Below are 22519 nucleotides of genomic sequence, written 5' to 3' on the forward strand. Positions count from 1 at the left end.
GAAGTTTTACATCCCACGATTTTGCCGGTTAGACTAAAGGAGACTGTGATTATGAGAAATAAAGGAAATAGTGAAATGAAGAAAGTGGGAGGAAACAGAACCCCGAGAAAATCCACGAGCGCGGTGTTTGTTCATCATAATTTCCACACGGCGCGAGCTAGAATCGAACCAGGGACCCCAAGCACCGGAGGTGAACGCTCTACCACTGAGCCCCTGCACATTGCATGCAAGGAGCACATATTTTCATTGTGAAGTTAACCAGTGGCGTAGCTTTTGTGCAAAAAGAAGAGTGTAATGAACTGTGAATAAAGTAGCGAGGACATGGGATTTCAACTGCCTACAAGGGTCAAATGTACAAGGGTGAATAAATCTATTTCAGAAGCAACCTCTTACATATATGGAACTTCGTGTAAAGGAAAAATACATATTACACGGCATGTAAATAAGATTGTGATGTGTGTAACAGATGTGTACATGTATGCAATGTATACTTCTTAGGAATGTCGAGTATATGGAGTATTATATAAAGATTATATATACATAAATAATTATTGCAGTTAGGGTATTTATTGGAGAAAGGATGACAAGTGAGGAGTGCAACTGAACGATGACATTTTTACCACCCATTATGACACCCATCCCCTATTCCCACCCGAAGAATAAATTGTAGAAGCAATCACTGGGCTTCAAATGCGCATATTTCTTATATAGCATAATTGCCACATGTAATTCTTTTTACGCTGATATTCAATGCCATGTAGAAAAAATACTCATGTCAATATGCTGCATAAATGTATGCACTTCAAGTCCAGTAATTTCCTCTGCAAGAAGTTGCTTTGGGGCCAGCATCGAATCAACAGACTGCCGAGATTAACGGAAACAAAAAAAGGAGGCGAAAATTGAATATGAAATCCGGGGGTGTCAGACAATGACAAGGTTGAAAAGGGTATGCTACCTAGCTGTCGCCAGAAACAGCATGTACGGCTCATACCAATGAAAGGAATGTCGACCTTCAACTTAAACTTTGCTATAAACACGGCAACAGATACAGAACAAAGAATGATATAACAATATCTTACAAGAAAGTCAGGTGCAATTTAGTTTTCTGGCTGTGATGCGGAATGCAAGTTGACCAATTATGAAGGCGTTCATCGAAGGATGGAACAGACTGAAAAGGAAAGGCCAGTGCACGATAGAAGAGAAAGTTAGCTCCAATGGGAAGGGGTGCTACTCCCTTGGTCAACAGATGTGGCCTTTTACCCGACAATGGGCATGAAGTTTACGAAGCCAAACACACTGGCAGGAAAAGAATACCGCTTACGGTAATAATGGGACTGCAACAAAAATGTCACAACGAATGTCGACATCAATAGAAGGCCTGTATGGCATTAAAATGCATTTTCGTGACCCTTGCAATGGGAATGCTTCCAAAGGTGAAAGATCACAAACCTTGTAAATACCAATTTTGGAAGACTCACCTGGATACTTGAAGAAAGATGACTTCTTCCTAAAGGGTGAGCCTACAAAGAATAAGTTTCCACTTTGACATATAACATTCCTGACACGGACAACCCTGCCACTATCACTCAAAATGATGCTTTCTTTGTCGCACGCTGTGTTCACTGTAAACCCATTCATTGTGACCTTCCTATACTGAGTGCCATTCAAACCGGGTATAGAGGGGCCTTCAGAATGCTCTCCACATGGTTCAACCTCAACAGATTTCCTATTCAATTGCTCTTCCACTAACGTTTTTTCAAGAATCCTTCTGCATACTTGCTGAAGAGGACTGTGAGGTGCCCTTATCATTCTCTTGATACTGCGTAGATTATTCTCGAAAGGGAAAGAGCTGAAGGAGCTTAGAGATCCATGTCTCCTACAATCATCAGCGATATGAATTAAACTTTGATCCTTATACACTACAAAATCATTACCGTACTCTAATTTGCATTTCTCAACAAACCGGCGCAGAAGTAATTCTGCATAGTTGCACATTTCCTCGGTTACAGGGGAATGGCTGAGGACATAAACAGCAACTGATAGTAGCAGATAGTGATTATACTTTGATGGACGGAGAACTTCTCTTAGCACAACTTGGCCTACATAGATAGTAAATAACCTTAATTCCGTGGCCTTCCACCTCTCAAACATCTCAAGATCACGTGGACGACGTGCGAACTCACAAGGAACCCATGGTACCATGCGTTTCAAGTTAGATGACAGACTCCTCCGGTCAGTAGCACTCAACCACTTTGACTTGAAAGGTCGAGCCTTAGTTAGTGCCCAAAGCAATCTACGAACAATACCTAAGTAAATGAGGTGCATCGGATCGAGCGGAAACTGACTTATCATTCCTACACCAATGTCAAGGAGCGGGGATGTGCCAATGTGATGTTCTTTCTGTGCCCGTACTTTGAATGTATCATCAGTTCTAAGTGGTGAATTCAATTCCAAGTATATCATCCTGCCCGTATCTGCCCTGGACACAGCACCTTTCACAGGCAAACGTCCCGTTGTGACCTATTATGCACTTTACGAATGACCGAGCAGGTGCATCACAGACAAACAAGCATTTTGAGACATTAAGCTTTATAGTCCTACCATTGAAACGCAAACCTTCATTGCTAAGAGTTTTCATTTCCTCCAAGAATTTTGACAAATATTGTGATATTGATTCTGGTTTCGATTCTCCGTGGTATAATGCCACAGGAAAAGGGACGCAATGGTATAATGCCACAGGAAAAGGGACGCAATCATCTATCTCACGAATGACACAGAGGATAGGCCAGAGGTGGCTATTTGTGCTTTTAGAAATTGGTAGGCCATCAATGTTAACAAGCAGAGAGAATTCCGTCAAAGAAAACACATTGAATGCCTCAAATTTGCGAACAACAAAATCTGCAATGCCGAAATAAACAAAATGCCCAGGTTTCATTGATGTGGGTGTGAAATCGTACTTCATGTTAAAGAGATTTCTGTATGTGAGTGGTAAATTAAATCCATGCCTGTTCAGAATGTGAAGCAATTGTTCTGTAGCAGTGCACGTGACATTATTATTGACTGCCCATATAGCAAGATCATGAGACAAAGATTGCGTTTTATTCTCACGGACTAGAATAGGGTCATCTTCCTCAGCGTTGGATAAGGATGAGGAAGAAAGGTAATCTGTCAAAGTACCTTCTGATGAGGGAATTTCAACCTCAGGTTCTACTTCAGCAATACATTGAGCCGAAGGCTTCTGTGGGGAAATGTTCCTTCTCTGGTCTCTTTCCTTTCGTATTAACCTGTACTCGTAGGAGGTTAGAGTAGCTTGTGACATTTTATGAAAATCTTTGTCAAATGCACTAAAAATAATTTGTGAAGTACTGTAACGTACTAAAGTTCAACAGAACATGCTAAATAAACTTATGCGTAAAAAAATTCCCAAAGTAATACCTAATCAAAAATGAACACTTGCTTCGTGAATTGAAATTCCGTAACCTTATTCTTTCTTCTTTCTTATCTTACAGGTGTGATGCTTGCTTACATTAGCTTTTTCTTTCGTTAATGAGGGACCTTTACGTTATTACATGAAGTCAATTACTTAACAATAAAAAGAACACCGTTCACTCTTCACAGGGAAAAACGCACTAGTTAACACGTATTATCTTTTCTTGCACTGAATAACTAGGAAGGAAATTGAACTACCACTACAGAACAAACTATTCATAAACGTGTTTCACAAACACATTGCAACACAAAAAGTAATAAGCCAACTTCAATTTATGTACAAAAAAGACTATTTTAAACTACTCATCACTTAAACCTAGGAATCGAATTCAGAGAAAAAGTATGTAAGCACTATACATATTACAAAAGAGAAGTGAAATTATCACACTTCCTTGAATAAGAAAATATACTGAAAATGACTTGCTTGACCAGATTTCTTGTCCATTTGTGAAAGGTAAGATAATTTACTTGGATTGTGTTACAACATACTCCGGGAATGGCGCAGCTTCTTCGTCTTCACCTCCTTCTGCATTTTCCAACGTACAGACAAAAATGGGATCTTCAATTTCCTGGGAATCGCTTTCCTTGGACTGCTTTGAGGATTTCCTTGCTGCTGTAAAAATAAAAAGAGAAGGCCTATGTTCGTAACTATTCCTGGGAAAACAATTCCGTAGCAAGAAGAGTAAAAAGTGTGGAATATATATATATATATAAAAGAACATTTACACTACAGTTAGAGGAGCTCTAACTTTTAAGCTTATAAATGTAGAATGTTGAATTTGATTTACATTTTGGATTTACGTTATGAAAACTGAACTTTTTGCCATTCAGAGCTGGCGTAAAATGACAATAATTGGTGAATGTGATACAGTAAACTTTTAAATGTTTCGAGTCTAGTACGTACTTGACTCATCCTCAGACGGGTGCAGCAAAGAATTACATATTACAAAATAAGAAAGTTCACTGCTCTCATTACGTGAAATGTCTTTTCAAACACTGACACAAACCAACATTTCAATCCATTTTACACGCATTGTACCTACGTATAACATTTATCACAACACGCGCCTAAAAGTGAGTTACTCACATAATAGGCGCGTGTTGGGAAAATGGTGACAAAGCCTTTAAAATAAGTTAAGTTTTGGTTTGTGGTAGTGTAAAAAGGTTATGCAATTTATAAGCTGTTAAAACTATTTTCATGAAAATCATGTTTACCAAATGAATTCTCACCTGCAATAATATTTTCCTATGCTGAGAACATTTCATAGGTACATCTTCCTTTCTCAAATCCTCTAATTATTTAACAAAGTTAGATGTAATTATTCATAAAAATGTCGAAAAATAACAAACATTTAAAAACCTGCTAATTTTTAAAAATCAAATTAGTTTACGGTTAAAATTCTTAGCCATAGCTACTTGTCCATGTGCTTAAAAATCAAAAATCAAAATCAAAGTCTCAACAAACACGGCAGACTAAATATATCAGCACCTTATAGTAACTTTTAAAAAATTTCTAACCGACTTCAAAACGCACTAAGAAGCAAAAATAACAAAAAGCACTGAAAAGCAGGAAATAATATTATTACCTATAAAAAATTGATGTCTGTACCAAGCCAAACAAATTAATGTTTATATAAAATTATAGTTTAGATCCTATTTTGATTTTTTTTTATGGACAGACTTCAAAATTTTTATAGGTAATACTATTTCCTGCTTTTTAATCCCTTTTGTTATTTTCTGCTTCTTAGTGCTGTTTGTAATTATTTGCTGCCTTTTAGTGCTTTTTGAAGTAGGTAAAGTTTCTTTTGTTAAAAAGTTATTTTCTGCTTTTTGAAATCGGTTAAGATTTTTCTGTGAAAAGTTATTTTCTGCTTTTTAGTGCTTTCTAAAAGTCGGTGATATTTCCCTTAAGTCATTGAGGGGAGGGTCCTGGCGCTGACGTTGAGGACCACGGAGAAAGTACACTCTTACAACCCTTTCTCCCCCTTCCCCGAAAAATGTTAACATTATTACTGTGATTAAATTGGGCAAATTCATGACATTTAAGCATACTGGTTGTATATAGTACAAGGAGAACACTCACCTTCCCTACGCCTTCTATCCCGTGCTCCCAATCTGTCCGCCGACCCCTTCAACCATTTCTTCACAACCTCGTGAACCTCACTTTGAGTTATAAGCTGGTTTGGTAGAGATGACTTTACGGCATCTGAAAAAGGTTGAAGCATATGAGACACGGCAATCGATTGCGAGAATTGGTGAAATGCTTTTTATTTCTTTTCAGTCCACTGCGTTTCGGAAGTACCTTACTTCCTTATTCACGTGCTGATTCCTCTCTCGGAACAAAGTCCAATTTGAACTCTTCATATTCTGATGAAAATTCACGTAACACAACAAAATCATGCAACAACATAAAACACTATTAAAATCTAATCAATGGCTAAGTTGTAAAAATAAAAGATGAAATACACAGGAACGGCATAGTTGTTAAATAATGTGCTCTCATTGCATTTCCAGTGCATTCTTTTTTTTTTAAGGTGGATTTTATTCAACATATTAACATCTGAAATTGAGCTTAGTCTTCTCAGAGAGAAATCATTACGTTAACAAGGAAGTGAGACACTTACGACACGTAGTGTATTCAAAGTAAATAAAAAGCAGGTTACTAACACTCAGAATGAATGTACATTTCCAAGAGAAATGCATGTTTTTTCAATGGTATAAATTTAACTAACTAACTAACTCTATGGCCTATGGAACCCGGAGGTTCAATGCCGCGTTCACAAAAGCTCTCCACTGACTTCTATCCTTAGCTAACTGCATCCAGTTTCTACTTTGTATTCCTATCTCTGCGAGATCCATCTTAATATTATCCTCCCATCTGCGCCTAGGTCTTCCTAATGGTCGTTTTCCTATGGGTCTTCCAGTCAAGACTTTGAAAGCGTTTCTACTTTCTTCCATTCTAGCTACATGGCCTGCCCACTGGGTAAACCGATGGTATAAATTTAGTAAATGATATTTATTTTTATACCCACTGACCCCCTTTAATTAAAAGGAAAAAGTAGTTAATAGATAAAACAAAGGAAAGGAAAAATTTGTAAAAATGGAGAATAAGAATTGTATACTACATAAACTAAACAATTTGATGAATGAAGAAAAATTAAGAAGTAGTGGAATCTGCCTTCCAAAAGAGATTACATATGAAGTTACTTTCTTGGAGGGCAGGAAGCTTGCCGTCAAAGGATTTTTCCCCACAGCGTTATAAAGAAAAAAGGAAAAGTTATCACACACATGGAAAACAAATAACGCATGTACATGATAAGTGGACCTACCGTATACTGCAGATAGCAGTTTTGTCTGTTTGAAGGCTACTTTTCCGTTAGCACCGACAAAGTTCACTTCTCCACTCAACTCGTTTGTCAGAAGTTTGGAAAGAACATTCCTCGTACAGGACTTTACATCTCTTCCTCCCAATGAACTAAGAAAGGATACCTGAAAAATAAAAAGATAACATATATTCCATGAAGGAACAAATTAATTTCGATCATTAACATTAAAAAATATATTTACTTGTTCTTAAATGTCGTTTCAGCAGGAATATTTTCAAGATATTCTTCTGTCTTTGTAAAGTGTCATGATTAAAGTAAAATAACCTTCTTACAGCTAAAATCTTGGCGAGCACTTTATTCATCATCTATTGACATCATAGTATAAGTTACAAACATGCTTTTTAAGTGTTGAAGAAGGAGGCCATTATATCAAGTTAAAATCACTTCACTAAAACATCATTATGTCTTCCAATGTGTATGTCTCGAATGAGTTAAGTTTTAGTGAAGTAATTTCAACTTGCAACAGTGGCCACTATTTTTTAAATATTCAATTTAAAGAAGCATATTTCTAATTTACACTGTAATTTTAATAAACCGTGATGAAAGTACCCTTCAAGATTTTAGCTGTAAGATGATTTCACTTTTATGATGAAGGGAGCCCTCGATAAAGACGCAGGAATGTCTTGAAAATATTTGGGCTAAAACATCATTCAGGAACAGGTAAATACGTCTTTTAATATTAATGATCAAGAGATGTCATTTTTCATTTTCATTTTTAAGGAAAGTAAGTCAGAAATACAAAGTTTACTTAATTTATAATTTAAATTTCAATGCATTGGAAGCTCCATTACAATCATATTTAAAAGAACTGTCGACGATCACGGGTGCTGGGTTTGAATGGAAAGAGAATGGATGAGCCAAAATTTCTCACGGAGTAGAGCACTGCGTGTTAACTGTTTTACCTTTCTATGAAAAAAAAAGACTAGAAATATGAATTGGTTTGAAATAAACCACAATTACGTAGAACGACAATGTGTATTTGAATAAAAGTAGGTGGGTCACAGAATGCATTTTAATATTTAATATGGATCGCGGTAACAACAAGTTTGAAAACCACTGCCACTAACAGTACTTGCGAATAAGTGAAGACCGAATTGGGATTTGTTTTCTTTGTCTTTACCAAAAGTTCTTAAATTACCTGCTCAATACCCTTAAAAGGTAATTAAGGTGGTTTCTTATAAATTACCAATGACTTACATGGCTAGTTACTCACCAATTCATTGTGTGCTGATTCCTCCTGAATAAGCTGATCTAGTTCCTTTAACTCCTTTAAAGTATGGAGAGGCAAGTCAGGGAAAATAGCTGGAAGGCATTTTCCTTGTACATTTTTTTCTTGCATTAACAGAAGGTTGTAGCATTTGTCAATGACTCTGCGGTTAGCGATTAGCTGCCTTTTAATTTCTTTGATGTCCTCTCGTGTAATTTCATCTTGAGATTCAGCAACTGGTCGGCATTCACTCGTAGTGCTCGTTTGTGTACTGGTTGAAGATGAACTTTGGCTTCGTGGATTACAATCAAATTCAGATGACCTACCACGATCTACGCTAGGGCTCTCACTTTTCTTCCCTGCGAGAAGTAACAAGGAGATTGTGAGGAAGTGTTTTTCACTTACAGCAATATGCATGATTGCAGACAAGCCAATATATTAATATGCTATTCACTGCTATATGAGTATTGATGCATGAGAAACGTATAAAATACAAGAGACACTTTACATGTTTTGGTTTTTATGCTGAAACCATCTTCAAAAGCTGTAGGATCGATACCATACCTTCAGCAAGATACTGAGTAAAGTACAAGTATAATGATAATCAACCCAAGAAGCCACTACCAACAAACTAAAATACCAAAAAGAAACTGTAGACCATTTTTTTCCTCTCCGTGGAATCGCCAATCACTAACAATTATTTATAAGATCACTAGCCGAAAACAACGCCAAATGATTTGCCCTGGTTTTTGGCTAGCGATCTTATACATATTTCTTACAGTGTTGTGACTCCACACAGTGAACATATGGCCTCTAAAGTTTCTTCTGTGTATCTGAAAGTTTTACGTCCCACGGATATGCCGGTTCGGCTAAAGGAGATGGTGATGATGAGTAATGAATGAATGATGGAATGAAGAAAGTGAGAGGAAACGGGAGAACCCCGAGGAAACTCAAGCACACGGTTTGTCAACCACAAAGTTCACTTGGCGGGTGCTGGAATCGACCCCAATCAACAGAGGTGAACACTACCACTGAGTCACCACGGCCCCTCTGTGTATTTGAGTTTATGGTGGTAACTTGGCCTAATTATCATATAAGATGTACTACTATGAGCAAAATAAATGACGCGTCTCTTTATTTTGAAGTTTTTTGAAAATATCTCCGTTTTCTTTATATGTTCGAAATTTCGGAAGGTTTCCCAGCAGGGCAGGTTAATAACAAACCCGTTTTTAATATTTGTGTTAGATATTAGCTTAAAATAAAGAAATTAGAAGCAAAAAACATTAAATCGACAGAAATCTCGAGAATTACCAACTCTCCTAAAGTGGGAAATTTTCAAGAACGCGAGGGAATTCTGCAGTTCAACACGAAGCAGCGACATCTATGTCATTGAGAGAAGCGTGGATTAGATCTACAAACGAAAATTTTAACGAAATATTTCTAGTATGTCTTATTATATGCATTATCAGCGAACTCCAAATATATGAATCTATGCTAAGTATTATCGTATAGATAGTGCAAATAGTGGAAATTACCTATGGAAAAAGACGAATTGTTAGCCCAATCGTAATGAAAAATCGTCTTTACTGTAGAACAGGTTCAGCTTACGTAAGAAAGCAAATAGCTCAGTTAGATAAAGCAACGAGTTTGTATACCGAAGGTAGACGGTACGAATCCCGTGGAAGTACTGTTGTCATTTTTATCACTAAGGTTATTTTATTTATTTTTTATTTGGGAAAGAATCAAAATGTAACATATGTGTAAAACTCATGACGATACCAAAAAAAAAAAAAAGTTTGGATATTTTGATAACAGATTTCCCTATTAAATGTTTAATTTTCTCTATAAATATTTGTCTTAAATTGAAATTGTTTTGAATTTACTACATAAGCAAAGTTGCCCGAAGGAGGAGAGCTCAAGTAATAGATATTCTACGTAAAAGCAACCTATTGTAGAATGATGATGCTTCTTACCTTCAGCACATAATCTTAACGTTAGAGAGTCAGAGAGAGAAAAATCCTGTTTTTCCTCCCCTATGACCACTCATCTTAAAGCTCTATCTATAATGATTCGCGTCACATAATTTCGGCTCTCCAAAGACATTCATATTTATTATTATTATTATTATTATTATTATTATTATTATTATTATTATTATTATTATTATTATTCCTGAATATGAGCCAGAGCCCACTCTGAAAAATTGCATCTGGCGTTCTGAGTGAAAGTTCTATGGGACTATTAGAAAAATATATTCCCGTTTCCACGCTGATGGTAGAATTTCTTAAACAGTTATTGAATTACGTTCGAAAGGTAGGCGTAAATAGCGCCCCCGCAACAATGTGGCGTGGGGACCGCACAAGCTGTAAGGCCAAAAAACATACAGAAAGTACGCCGGGGCGGAGCAGGCCAAATTTTCACACGGGCAAAGTGACTTTTTTGCGCCCTTCCCCTAGTAGTAGCCTATATTTTACATTTTATCATAGTGTTTTTAATAGTTTAAACCAGGAGCGTCATTTCAGATTTTGCTTGGGGAGGGGGGGGGGGCAAGACCTCTTGATATAAGTAAAATTTCGCGTTTTTCACTGATTTACTACTATTCTAATGATAAAATCTATATACATCTCAAACTCAGGGGGGCAAATGCCCCTCCCTGCCCTCCCTAAATGACACCCCTGTTTTAAACCCATTTTCAAAAAGAAATCCATTACCTAGGAAAACTTCACAAAGAATATGGCCCGCTATAAACAATACCAACTCCACCCCCTCTGGTCTAGTGGCTAGCACGCCTGCCCTCTGTGGTACCGGGTCCAATTCCCGGTGGATTACTGTTGAACGATAAAAGTGGTTCGGATTCCACTATAATTAGTATCCACATCTCCCTTGCACATTAAGGCATAACCGTGGAACGCTAAACTCAAGCAAACAAACAAACAATACTTAATTCCCGGCACTCTTTATTCTACATGCCATCTCTCAATTTTTCGAAACAGCCCCCTTAGTACTATGAAACTCTCTTCTTCCATAGTGAGTAAAAAGATCATATAATTGCCACTACTTTACAAGAATATAAACCAAAAACGTCAGTATAAAGCACATTGTAAAATTTACTTTTTGAGGCTCGTTTTGGTGCCCCTCTTTCTCTGGCACCCCGGGCAGTCGCCCGGCCCTTAGTCCGCCCTTGAAAGTACGGACGCATAACTAAGGACTGCGGAGGAGAGGTTAACCTTCATGTTATGCCGCTGGTTTGACGTGTTTGAAATGTTCAGTAAGTGATCAGTTAGTGAAATAATTTCGACGGTTACTGATGTTTAAAGTTTAGGTAAGACAAAGCTACCTAATCAAATACATTTGATATCGCGATGTCACAATTTGATTTTTCCTCACATAAAAAAGATAAAAACAATAGTAATAAAAACCTTTACTCGTACTGGGCTCCTAACTAACTAACAACCTAATTCTTACAGACTAGTTGCTCTGACCAACTGAGTTTCGATTTCTTACGCGAAAAAAAGTCTGTTATATTAAGAGGCATGCTTTTCATTATCAAAACTGTTCGAAGTAATACGAACATGGCTTAAGAACAGAGACGGAACTGAATTACCAGTCGATTGACCTTGAGGGCAAATCACCAAAGCGTAGCTATAAACGTAAGTTCCAGCATGCATTTCTCTGGAGTTGTGTTCAGTATTCCTATCTGCCAGTCATGCTTGTTCATAGGAGTAATATGTTACAATCCTAACCTTTCGATAGAGCACAATGACAGAGAATCAGAGGAAAGAAACTCTTGCCATTGTGAACGTGGGATTCCACACTGTGCAATAAAACTGACGCGTCTCCTTGAAGTGATATTTCATCGAAAATAACTCGTTTTCCTTTATATAGTCTATCCGAAGTTTTTGAGGGTTTCAAAATGAGGAAATGTTACTGACAAACAAGAACGCATTTAGGGGTGGGTCTAGGGGGTCCGGACCCCCTCTGAAACCCCAACTTTTCTGTAAATTTAGCCTAATTTTGGGGATTATCTTTTAAAATTTTATTATAATTTATCCTAATATTGAAGTCAGACCCCTCCCGAAATAAATTACTGCATACGTGTCTCTGACAATTTTCAATATATTCGTTAAATAATAAAGTAAAATAACTAAATTAGGAGCAAAAAGCTTTAACACGGGCTAACTTTTGTCTACTGCCAATATTGGTAGAAGGGATATTAATAGTAAAAACTGCTAGTCAATGCTAAACCTTGGAACGTCATCCCGAACAACAAGTCTATTATTGAGAACTACATATGAAACATGTTATTAAAACTTATCCAGCTTTTATCCGGCATGAAATTATTATATACACCAAAATTCACTCTCCTAAAATGTGTATCTAAACAATGTACGAAGCAATGAAAATTTTTTATCGAAATATTTGGGCAGGAAACTCTAACAGCCAGCCATTTTATTTAAATCGTAATAAACCCTGTAACCGTACGTTAACGTGAGGACAAAGCTTGGTCCATTGGTAAATTGTTTGAAGAATAAAAACTCAATGTTCGTAAGTTCGAAACTATCCAGTCACCACAACATTTTATTCTTATGTGTAACGATGAAATAAGAAAAAAATGTATAACCGTTAAGACGAAACTTCAACCAAGTCTGAAGAGAACAATACAAAATAGTAACACAATGACGTCAACCAAAAATTATTTCATGTAGCGTTTGGACGAAATTACAGCTGTTAACAATTGCAGAAATAAAAACAGGCTGATAGCTGTAATGCAATCTAGACTTCAGAATGCATTTACTTCCTGAAAACTTCCGTCCCGTCATTGGTATGCCATTAATCATTGTAAAACCTTTCAATTGGAAGTGAAATGACACAAACTAAAACAGTTTTAAATCAATAAATAATGTCTATGTGTAAAAGTAGGTGTCTTTTATCTGTAGTTCTGAGTTCCTTTTACTTTGAAGTGACAAATGAGAGAAGAAAGTATGGTGTTCGAAAAAAAAATCAAATTTGAGATTTCAACGAATTTACACGTATTATAGCCCCTAACACCGAAAAAGTTATTTTTCGATCATGTCTATCTGTTCGTCCGTCCGTTCGCTACACTTTTCTGTGCACTCGCCTAGAGGCCATACCGTTCAACTTATCTGCACCAAATTTTAGTTTAAGATTTTCATAGTATTTCCTATAGTTTTTTTATTTCCCTCCTACTCCCAAAACAAGGGTAGTTTCCTGTACGATGAAAATAAAAAAAAGATATTTTCTCATAACTGGCTCTAACGATCTTGTTTTCTTTCTTTTTTTATAAATCAATATTTAATTAGCAACCCTATTTTGTGGTATAAGGCATTTATCTGAGAAAAATCTACAAGGGGTAGTTTATACTAAGGGGGTGAGTTTTTTCTCAGTGATTTTCTCAAAATGGACTCAAATGTTTTCGTTCATATTTCATAAATAAAGATTTCATTAATAACTTATCAATATGGCATAACTCGTTTGTCCTAAAAAAATGCGAGGGGTAGTTTATTCTTGGTGGAGTGTTGTCTGGGCGATTTTCTCAAAAACGACTCAAAAGAGTTTATTCATATTTCAAAAATAAATATTTCGTTAATAACCGAACAATATGGCAAAACTCGCTTGTCCTGAAAAAATATGCGAGGGGTAGTTTACTCTTGGGGGTGTTTTTCCTACACGGTTTTCTCAAAAATGAGTCAAGCAATTTTGTTCGTACTCAGAAATAAATATTTCATTAAAAACCTAGTAATATGGAATAACTCGCTTACCCTGAAAGAATCCTCAAGAGATAGTTTATTCGGGGAGTTATTTTTCCCTCACGATTTTCTCAAAAATTACTCGGACAATTTTATTGATAATTCATAAATAAGTATTTCATTAATAACCCTATATTTTAGTATAAGTCATTTCTATGAAAAACAATTACAACGGATAGTTTATTTTTGGGGTCAAGGTTATTTCCCCGACAATTTTCTCGAACGACAGGCGATTTTGTTCAAATTTTGCAAATAAATATTTCATTAATAACCAAAAGTATATCTTAACTCATTGTTCGAAACAATTCACAAGAGGTAGGTTACTTTTTGAACGACTTTCCCAAAGTGACTCATTTGATTTTTTCATATTTCATAAACAATGATTGCATTAATTGGTCTATTATATGTTTAATGAAAATGTGCTCAAAGTGTGAGTTAGTTTTGTAGTGTGGATTTTCTTCAGTCGAAGTTTTTTATTCGATAATCTGACATTCGATGTATTTGAATAATACGATAATTTTATTCGTATTATCCAAATACACACTTCAGTAACAACTGCTTCCTAACGCAGTTAAGAAATTGAATTGAAAAAGTTTAGTGCGGTGGCCCTGTAATTGAATATTTTTTGAGAAACTCCCTAGCTTTTTGTGGTAAACTTAGGCTTTTCTTTTTCGAGCGACAAAAGAGAGAAGAAAATATAGTGATTGTGAAAATAATATCAAATTCAGATTTCAACGGATTTACATGTTTCATGGCGTCTACATACCGAAAATGTGACTTTTCGACACCCGTCCTTCCGGTCCGTCCGTTCGGCACACTTTTATATGCACTCGCCTAGAGGCCATACCGTTCAACTTATCTACACCAAATTTTAAACTTAGGGTTTACATAGTATTCTTACAGGAGCTTTTCCATTTTTTCCTACCACCTAAAATAAGTGTGGTTTACAAACAGCCGAAAATCGAAAAACGCTATTTTTCAAAAATGGTTATAACAATTTTGTTTATTTTTCATTAATCAATATTTAATTAACAACCCTATATTGCAGTATCAGATATTTTTCTTAGAAAAATTTACAAGGGGTAGTTTATTCTTGGAGGTGACTTTTTCTCGACGATTTTCTCAGAAAACACCCTGGCGAATTTTGTACACACTTCATAAATAAATATTTGACCTTACAACATGGTATAAGTCAATTGACCTGAAAAATATATGAGTAGTAGTTTATTCTTGGACTTGAATTTATTCTCAGTGAGTTTCTCAAACACGACCAGTTGGCAACCCTGTATCTCGACAACGAAGCTGAATTCGAAAACTGCAAGAGGACCATTTGTCTCCTTTTGATATCACGAATCACCTCCCGAAGTTTGTGGACATCTTTCACGTTCACCCTTAATGAAGCTTCTTTTCGAAAAGTTAACTATTAACTTGAGGCATTGTTTATCTTTTTTAAATCACAAATGTCGTTATTAATTTTAAGGCAGAGAACTACTTCTGAGAGAATAGATCTTGAAAGATAATATTAAAACTTAGACTTTTGTTTTCGAGACATTCCAGACAAGACGAGACATTTTACAAGCTATCTCGTGTCCAAAACATTTGCCTCGTATTATCTTGGATGTCACAAAGCGCGTCTTGTCTCTTTCTCGAGACATGTCTTATCTCGTGCGCATTCGTTAACACTTGGAAAGGATTATCTTTCTACTCAAAGCATTGTTTTTATAATGGTTGCATATTTATGATAATTGCTGTCCACATAAATTACAGTCCTTTCAGTTGAATTAATTTTTATTATTATTATTCTTGAAATTGCAATATCTAGTTTAACGTTGGTCGATTGTGCACCTACGCTAAGGGAGAATGATGATGAATGAAATGGTGAAATGAAGAAAGTGGGAGGAAAATGGAAAATCTCAAGAAAACACATACCCATGCACACGGTATTTGTCCACCTCAAATTTCACTTGGCGCGAAGTGGAATCGAGCCACGGACCCCATGCACCAAAGGTGAATGCTCTATTATTATTATTATTATTATCATTATTATTATTATTATTATTATTATTATTATTAATAATAATAATAATAATAATAATAATAATAATAATAATAATAATAATAATAATAATAATAATAATAATAATAATTGTAGCGAGCTCAACGGGTTTCAACCGTTCGACTTAACCAACGTTTGGGTGCCTATTCGTTCGTCGGCTCCATGAGAACTTCTCATAAAAGACATTTCATTTTAATGAAACTAGTAAGTGCCTTCTTTTAGCTCTGCAAAGCAACTATTGCTTGGAATATGAATCTGCAAAACTTAAGAGGTAAAATTAACCAAATGGTGCAAGTTTCCACTTATATATACAAAACAATTTTGCAATATCAACTACGTGAATCTTGTCCCATAAAGAAGCCGAAACCCTTACACCGAAGAGCCCTCCGAGATTTGATCATTGTCCACACGGACTGATATTGTCATTTGAAGCCAAGGCTTTAATATGAAGCCAATAATTTCTTTAAAATAGACGGAAAATTCGGAAGTTATAAGCATTTTCATATTTTTGCCTTTTCTTATAAGGGAGCCGTAGCCCCCTATACTGAAGAGCCCCCCCCCCCGGAGATTTGATCATTGTCCACTCGGACTGAATTTGTCATTTGGAACCAACACTTTAAAACGAAGCAAAATATTTCTTTAAAATAGACGAAAAATTCGAAAGTTATAAACATGTTAATAATTTTGCTTTTTCTCATAAGGAGGCCGTATTAGCCTACACTGAAGAGCCCCACGAGATTTGATGATTGACCACTTGGACTGAAATTCTCATTTGAAACCACAACTTTTAATATGAAGCCAAAAATTAAACTTTTACATCAATTTAAACTGACTGGGTTCCGGTTACCCCACTATTGTTTAGTTTAGTTAAGTGGTAATTTGTGACAGCTTCACATCATCAAAAGAATGTTTCACTTCAACTCCCCTCCCCCAGGAGTTCGTGCTGGATCCACCACTGGAATCAATAGACACTCTTCCTATTCTTTTTGTCACCCTTGATTGTGTAGGGGCTCCCTCGTACAAATAAAGAAGCGGTAATATTACAATCAAGGGGCGCTATATATTAGGTACTTTTTTTTAGTTACCTACCCCTAACCGCACAGGGCCATCTTTCGTAGAATAAAAAATATTACGTGATATTCCAATCATGAAAGGGGAGAGGATGCTGTAAATATATTTCTTATTCATTTTGTCTGTCCTGCTTATCAAAAATTACTTTCTGTTGGAAGGGTACTGAAATGAGAGGGGCAAAATAAAAAGTCGTACCCCCTCCTACATGGTTGCTCAAATAAGTACTAAAGAAAGCATTTTAAACTAAGATATTTAAGATTTAAACTAGGAAACTAAGATATCCTTACATTATGTAAGGATAACATATTCAGGATTATTATTATTATTATTATTATTATTATTATTATTATTATTATTATTATTATTATTATTATTATTATTTGAATGTTTTTGGAGCACCGAAATTTTGTGAGACGAACAATGATATGTAGAGGTTTAAGATGGGTGGTCATAGAGGAGGAAAAACCAGGATTTTTCTCTGTCTGACTCTCTAACGTAAAGATTATGTGCTGAAGGTAAGAAGCATCATCATTCTACAATAGGTTGCTTTTACGTAGAATATCAATTACTTGAGTTCTCCTCCTTCGGTCTACTTACCTTATGTAGTAAATTCAAAACAATTTCAATTCAATACAAATACATTGTAAAACTTTTCCGTAATTAAACATCTAGGGAAAATTAAACATTTAATCGGGACATCTGTTAACAAAATATCCAAACACGTAGATAGAAGAGTATCTAGTGAGAAATATTGTGAAACTTTATAAAATTCTCCAAATTAGAATTAACATTTACTGGGAAACATTCGTTATGCGCCAGCGAGCATATGGTGAGCAGTGAGCACAGGGGAAATAATTACGAAACTGTTTGCAAACAAAATTAGGGACGCTAATGCAAGTGCGACAACGGCATTTTTTCTTTTTTTGGTATCGTCATGAGTTTTACACATACGTTACAATTTAATTCTTTCCCAAATAAAAAAATAAATAAAATAACAGTAGTGGAGAGATAAAAATGACAACGGCACTTCCATTGGATCGAAACCGCTACCTTCAGCATACAGACTCATTGCTTTAACTAACTGAGCTATTTGTTTTTTAACGTGAACTGAGCCTGTTCCGGTAAAGACGATATTTCATTACGATCGTCCTACCAATTCGTCCTTTTACATAGATAATTTCCACTATTTGCTCTATCTTTATGTTAATACTTAGCATATATTCATATATTTAGAGTTTGCAGATAATGCATATAATAAGACATACTAGAAATATTCGTTAAAAGTTTAGTTTGTAGATTTAATCCACATTTCTCTCAATGACATAGATGTCGCTGCTTCGTGTTGAAATGCAGAATTCCCTCGTGTTCTTGAAAATTTCCCACTTTAGCAGAGTTGGTAATTCTCGAGATTTCTGTCGATTTAATGTTTTTTGCTTCTAATTTCTTTATTTTAAGCTAATATCTAACACAAATATTAAAAACGGGTTTGTTATTAACCTGTCCTGCTGGGGAAACCTTCCGAAATTTCGAACATATAAAGAAAACGGAGATATTTTCAAAAAACTTCAAAATAAAGAGACGCGTCATTTATTTTGCTCATGGTAGTACTTTATTAAGTGTTGTTTTGATGACCGGAAGATGGCTGCAATATAAAAGCCAAAACATGTAAAGTGTCTCTTTTATTTTATATATTTTTAATGCACGAAATCTCACAACTCGATTAGCATTAAAAAATAATAATAAAAACTACCTACACACCGGTAACAAACTATGCCCATTTAAACAGAAATAAACTACAGTTCATTCCACAAAAATGTAAACCGTACTAATCGGCAGTGTAAGTTATGTATTTCAATCTCAGCATATCATGTAATTGCCTACTTTGTTCCATTTATATGTCCCCTGCTATCAATATTACATGATTATCATTTATAGTTTTACTGCGGATAAAATAAAATACTTTAAGGCAAAAACTGACTGCATACCCGTAACAACCTTTTGTAAGAAAATTAAATCAGAAATAGTCAGCAATGAAATTAAATTATGTTCTTACCTCCAAGGTTCTTTGTATGTGGAGGGGGTTCTGGGAGAAGTTCCTTCTGTGTGCCACTTGAAATATCCGGACTTGTAGTTATGGGACACTCCCTGTCACCAACATCTGACAGACTAGACTCAGCTTCATCGCTTGAAATCGTAGCACGCCTTTTCAATGTTTTTCGTCGTCTTCTCTTTGTACTTTCACCCTCGTCACCTGTCTCAATGCTGGATGTCTCCTGGTAGAGTGCTTCTTTCTGCTTTGCTTTGATAAAATCAGCTAAGGAGGAAAAAAATTGCTACATTGCATTCGATGTCAATCATTAACCCTTTCCGGATTTTGTGTTTTTGAGATAAATTTTAGACATTTTTTCAAGCAGCTACTGCATCATTATTATGTATTGTAGGATCATGGTTTGTAATTTTTTTTTCTTCAAGAAAAGAGCAGTTTTTTCTAGTAGTACCATCCGCTTGTCTGTATCATACCAGAAACGGGTAATTCGGGAGAGACCGGGATTTTTTTTCTGAAATAAAAATTAAAAGAAATATTTTGCGCCCCTCTCTGGCCCGGATCTGGGTTATCCCACATACCTCTAAATTTAAGAAATATAGGTAGTTATGTACCCAATGCGTGTGCAAAATTTCAATCTGATATCTTGAAACCTAAGGACGGGAAAGAAACTTTAAACTTTCAAGTTGAGGATCAAAAACACGGTCGAAATCAGCATATATATATATATATATATATACATTATTCATATATATCCTCATTACACTCCTAAAATAAAAAAAAAACTAAAAACAGGAAGAAATATGTTTTCAGAGGTTTGTGTCTCTTGGGCCCGGACCTGGATTAACGTAGAAGTTTCAAAAGCACCTGAATATTAGATAGTAGTGTATGGAATACGTATGCAAAATTTCAATGTGATATCTTGAAAACTAAGAGCGCGAAATGTTTTCAAAATTAGCCTAAATATTATATATACTAAATATATATTAAGTAAAAAATCCTGCAACATTACTATCTGTTCTAGAATCATGGTTTATGTGTTATCTCCTTCAAATTATGAGTACTTTCAAATGGTATATGACTGTCCGTATCATACACCTAAAACGGAAAATTTGGGGAAATCTGTGTGTTACTGAAAAAAAATCCACAGTTTGAAACTCTTGAGCCCCTAGAGTAGAGATCTAAAAAAAAATAGAAGTAGTCAAATGTGCACACAATTTGTACGCAAAATTTGAATCTTCTGTTAAAAGCTAAGAACGGGATTTTTTTTTTTAAATTCACTAAAATAAGAATTTCGCGAAGATGTAGACTGTGGAAGTAACTGATATCTCTGTGACATTAAATTGGTTAGACATTTGGGAATATGTAGTTTATTGGAAATGAAATCTAAGTTGTACGTCCCACGGTTATGCCGGCTAGGCTAAAGGATGCGGTAATGGTAAGTAATGAATGAAATGGTGGAATGAAGAAAGTGGGAGGAAACGAAAGAATCCCGAGAAAACCCACGCACACGGTGTTTGTCCACCACAAAGTTCACTTGGCGGAGTCTAGGATCGAACCCGGGACCCCAAGCACCAGATGTAGTTGTATTGGATATAAATGGGACCAACATTAAGGGTGACTTATTTAGTTCACTTGGGTATCGAGTTTCTAGGAAACATTTACCACTTAATTCTAAATATGAATTGTTGCTGTGTGCCTGCATATCAAATACAATATTGATCGTCGTGTAATATTGACGCCATTTCATATTTCATAAGGTTGACAGACGCAACACACAAGCACTAAATCTGTTGAAAACTTATCACATAATAACGTAATTATTTCTGCACTTTGTCTATGAATGCTCATTAGTATATTGTAATATTACAATTTTCGCTCATGTAGCGTGTATTATTTAATGTAATTTGAGATTCAAATAAAAATAAAAATAGAGAAACAAGGCGTGAGTTGGATTCGATCTACCGTCTAGAAGCCACGCAGTTTACTAAGCCTCCTCCTAATTCACTCAGCTACACACTGAGTGAGTTACGTCTATTTTCCTTTTTACTTACTATCTACGCCATGGACTGATCGTAAACTTGTAATTTTGGTTCGGTTTTTCTAAGGAGAATGATTGCGTTCCCACTTAATTTGGATGTAAAATTCCGAGGTGAAAGTTACTGTTGATTTGTATTTTTTTCTAATATTTTTATTTTCCACTATTTTAGCATTTTTTTTTAAATATTGGTTATTGATCTCTTTTGTTGAACATGGAAACAACAATAATTCACAGCGAAGCAAAGTTATGGTGGAAAAAGTGCAATTTACAGGAGACATGCCATTTTTTTAAATGAACATGGGTGTACCTCAAAATACACGTACAAAGGAGTATGCATATTATGTAGACTCTTGTTTAATGAATTGAGACTGACGTAACCTCCAACCACATCGAGATTCAAGTTCTAAATCTCGATGTGACTGGTGTTTAGGCCAGTTTCGAAACAAACAAACCATGGATTTTTTCCCCGCAGATGGCAGCGTGAAAGCAACAAAAATCGACAAAATCACAGGAAGAAATGACTGATTTGAAGCGTTTTGAGTTGTGTGTGTCCCAAAATTGCTTTTAAATGCAATTTTGTAGGTTAAACATGTGCATAACATAATATAACCTAATCTATGCTATCCATATGGTAACGTATGACCCAACAAATGTTTGTTTGTGCGGGTGGGTGTGATACACATTAGTAATTTTCAGTATATTTTTTTAAATTGCATATTACTTCTAGGTATATCTATGAAGGGAAGGGTAGTATTTAGCGGGGCAAATTCCAGGGTTTGCCCAAGTGGGCCCAGCCTGAAAAAATTCGATAGTTTTTTTCGGGTTGAACCCACCTGAAAAAAAAACACTTTAAAACCCACCTGGGTTTTTGAGCTTATTGTTCATATATTATTGGTAAGGTACATTGCAAGTGATTTGTATCAGATTTTGAACTTCCTGTGGGAGAATTAGATGCTTTCGTGTCAGTTAAAGTATACAACATTCAACATAAGACCTCTAAGTTCTGAATGCACTGAATGAGTTTAAAAAAAAAAAAGAATTATACAACAAATTAATGTATGGATTATGCTTATAGCATATTTCAAGTAAAATATGCAATTTTATATTTTAGAAAATACTTTCGTGAATAGTGTGGACGCCGAGGGACATTATCCTTCATACTTTTGACGGATTTAAGGACATAGGCACCGGTGCTATAGTAAATATGTAAATACATTAGTAAAACTATTAGTATTATTTCTTATCTTTGATGATAACAAACATTCTTCTGTAACATTTAGTTTTTGAACAATAGTACGGTACTTCCGCAATATTTTTTATAGAGGTAGTTGGTGAGTACTTCAAATTATATGCCCATACCAAAACTCTTTATATAAAAATTGTTGTGTGAGTACAGCAGGATTCTGCAACGTATTTCTGGATAAGGCACATACTAGTTCCTAAGTGAAGTCTTGATC

At 35.5% G+C, this 22519-nt stretch overlaps 2 protein-coding genes across 3 annotated transcripts; both read right to left on the reverse strand.

The window, feature by feature from the left end:
• Positions 1-786: 786 nt before the first annotated feature.
• LOC145683825 (uncharacterized) lies at positions 787-2592 on the reverse strand. The gene has a single exon (XM_081755419.1). The coding sequence runs from the start codon at positions 2461-2463 to the stop codon at positions 1318-1320; it is 1146 nt and encodes a 381-aa protein (XP_081611545.1). The 5' UTR covers positions 2464-2592; the 3' UTR covers positions 787-1317.
• Positions 2593-2729: 137 nt separating this feature from the next.
• LOC145683826 (uncharacterized) lies at positions 2730-19325 on the reverse strand. 2 transcript variants are annotated; one of them, XM_081755421.1, is made up of 5 exons: positions 19031-19325; positions 8089-8441; positions 6819-6978; positions 5573-5695; positions 2730-4099 (listed from the first exon to the last, which is right to left on the reverse strand). In XM_081755421.1, the coding sequence occupies exons 2-5, from the start codon at positions 8212-8214 to the stop codon at positions 3954-3956; spliced, it is 555 nt and encodes a 184-aa protein (XP_081611547.1). In that variant the 5' UTR covers positions 8215-8441; positions 19031-19325; the 3' UTR covers positions 2730-3953. The 2 variants fall into 2 exon arrangements, with proteins under 2 accessions (XP_081611547.1, XP_081611546.1); XM_081755420.1 differs by having other exon boundaries at positions 2730-4102; positions 19031-19324.
• Between the last annotated feature and the right edge of the window lie 3194 nt (positions 19326-22519).

This window comes from Thermobia domestica, chromosome 4 (genome assembly GCF_964235325.1).
Source record: "Thermobia domestica chromosome 4, izTheDome1.hap1.1, whole genome shotgun sequence".
Taxonomy (NCBI): domain Eukaryota; kingdom Metazoa; phylum Arthropoda; class Insecta; order Zygentoma; family Lepismatidae; genus Thermobia; species Thermobia domestica.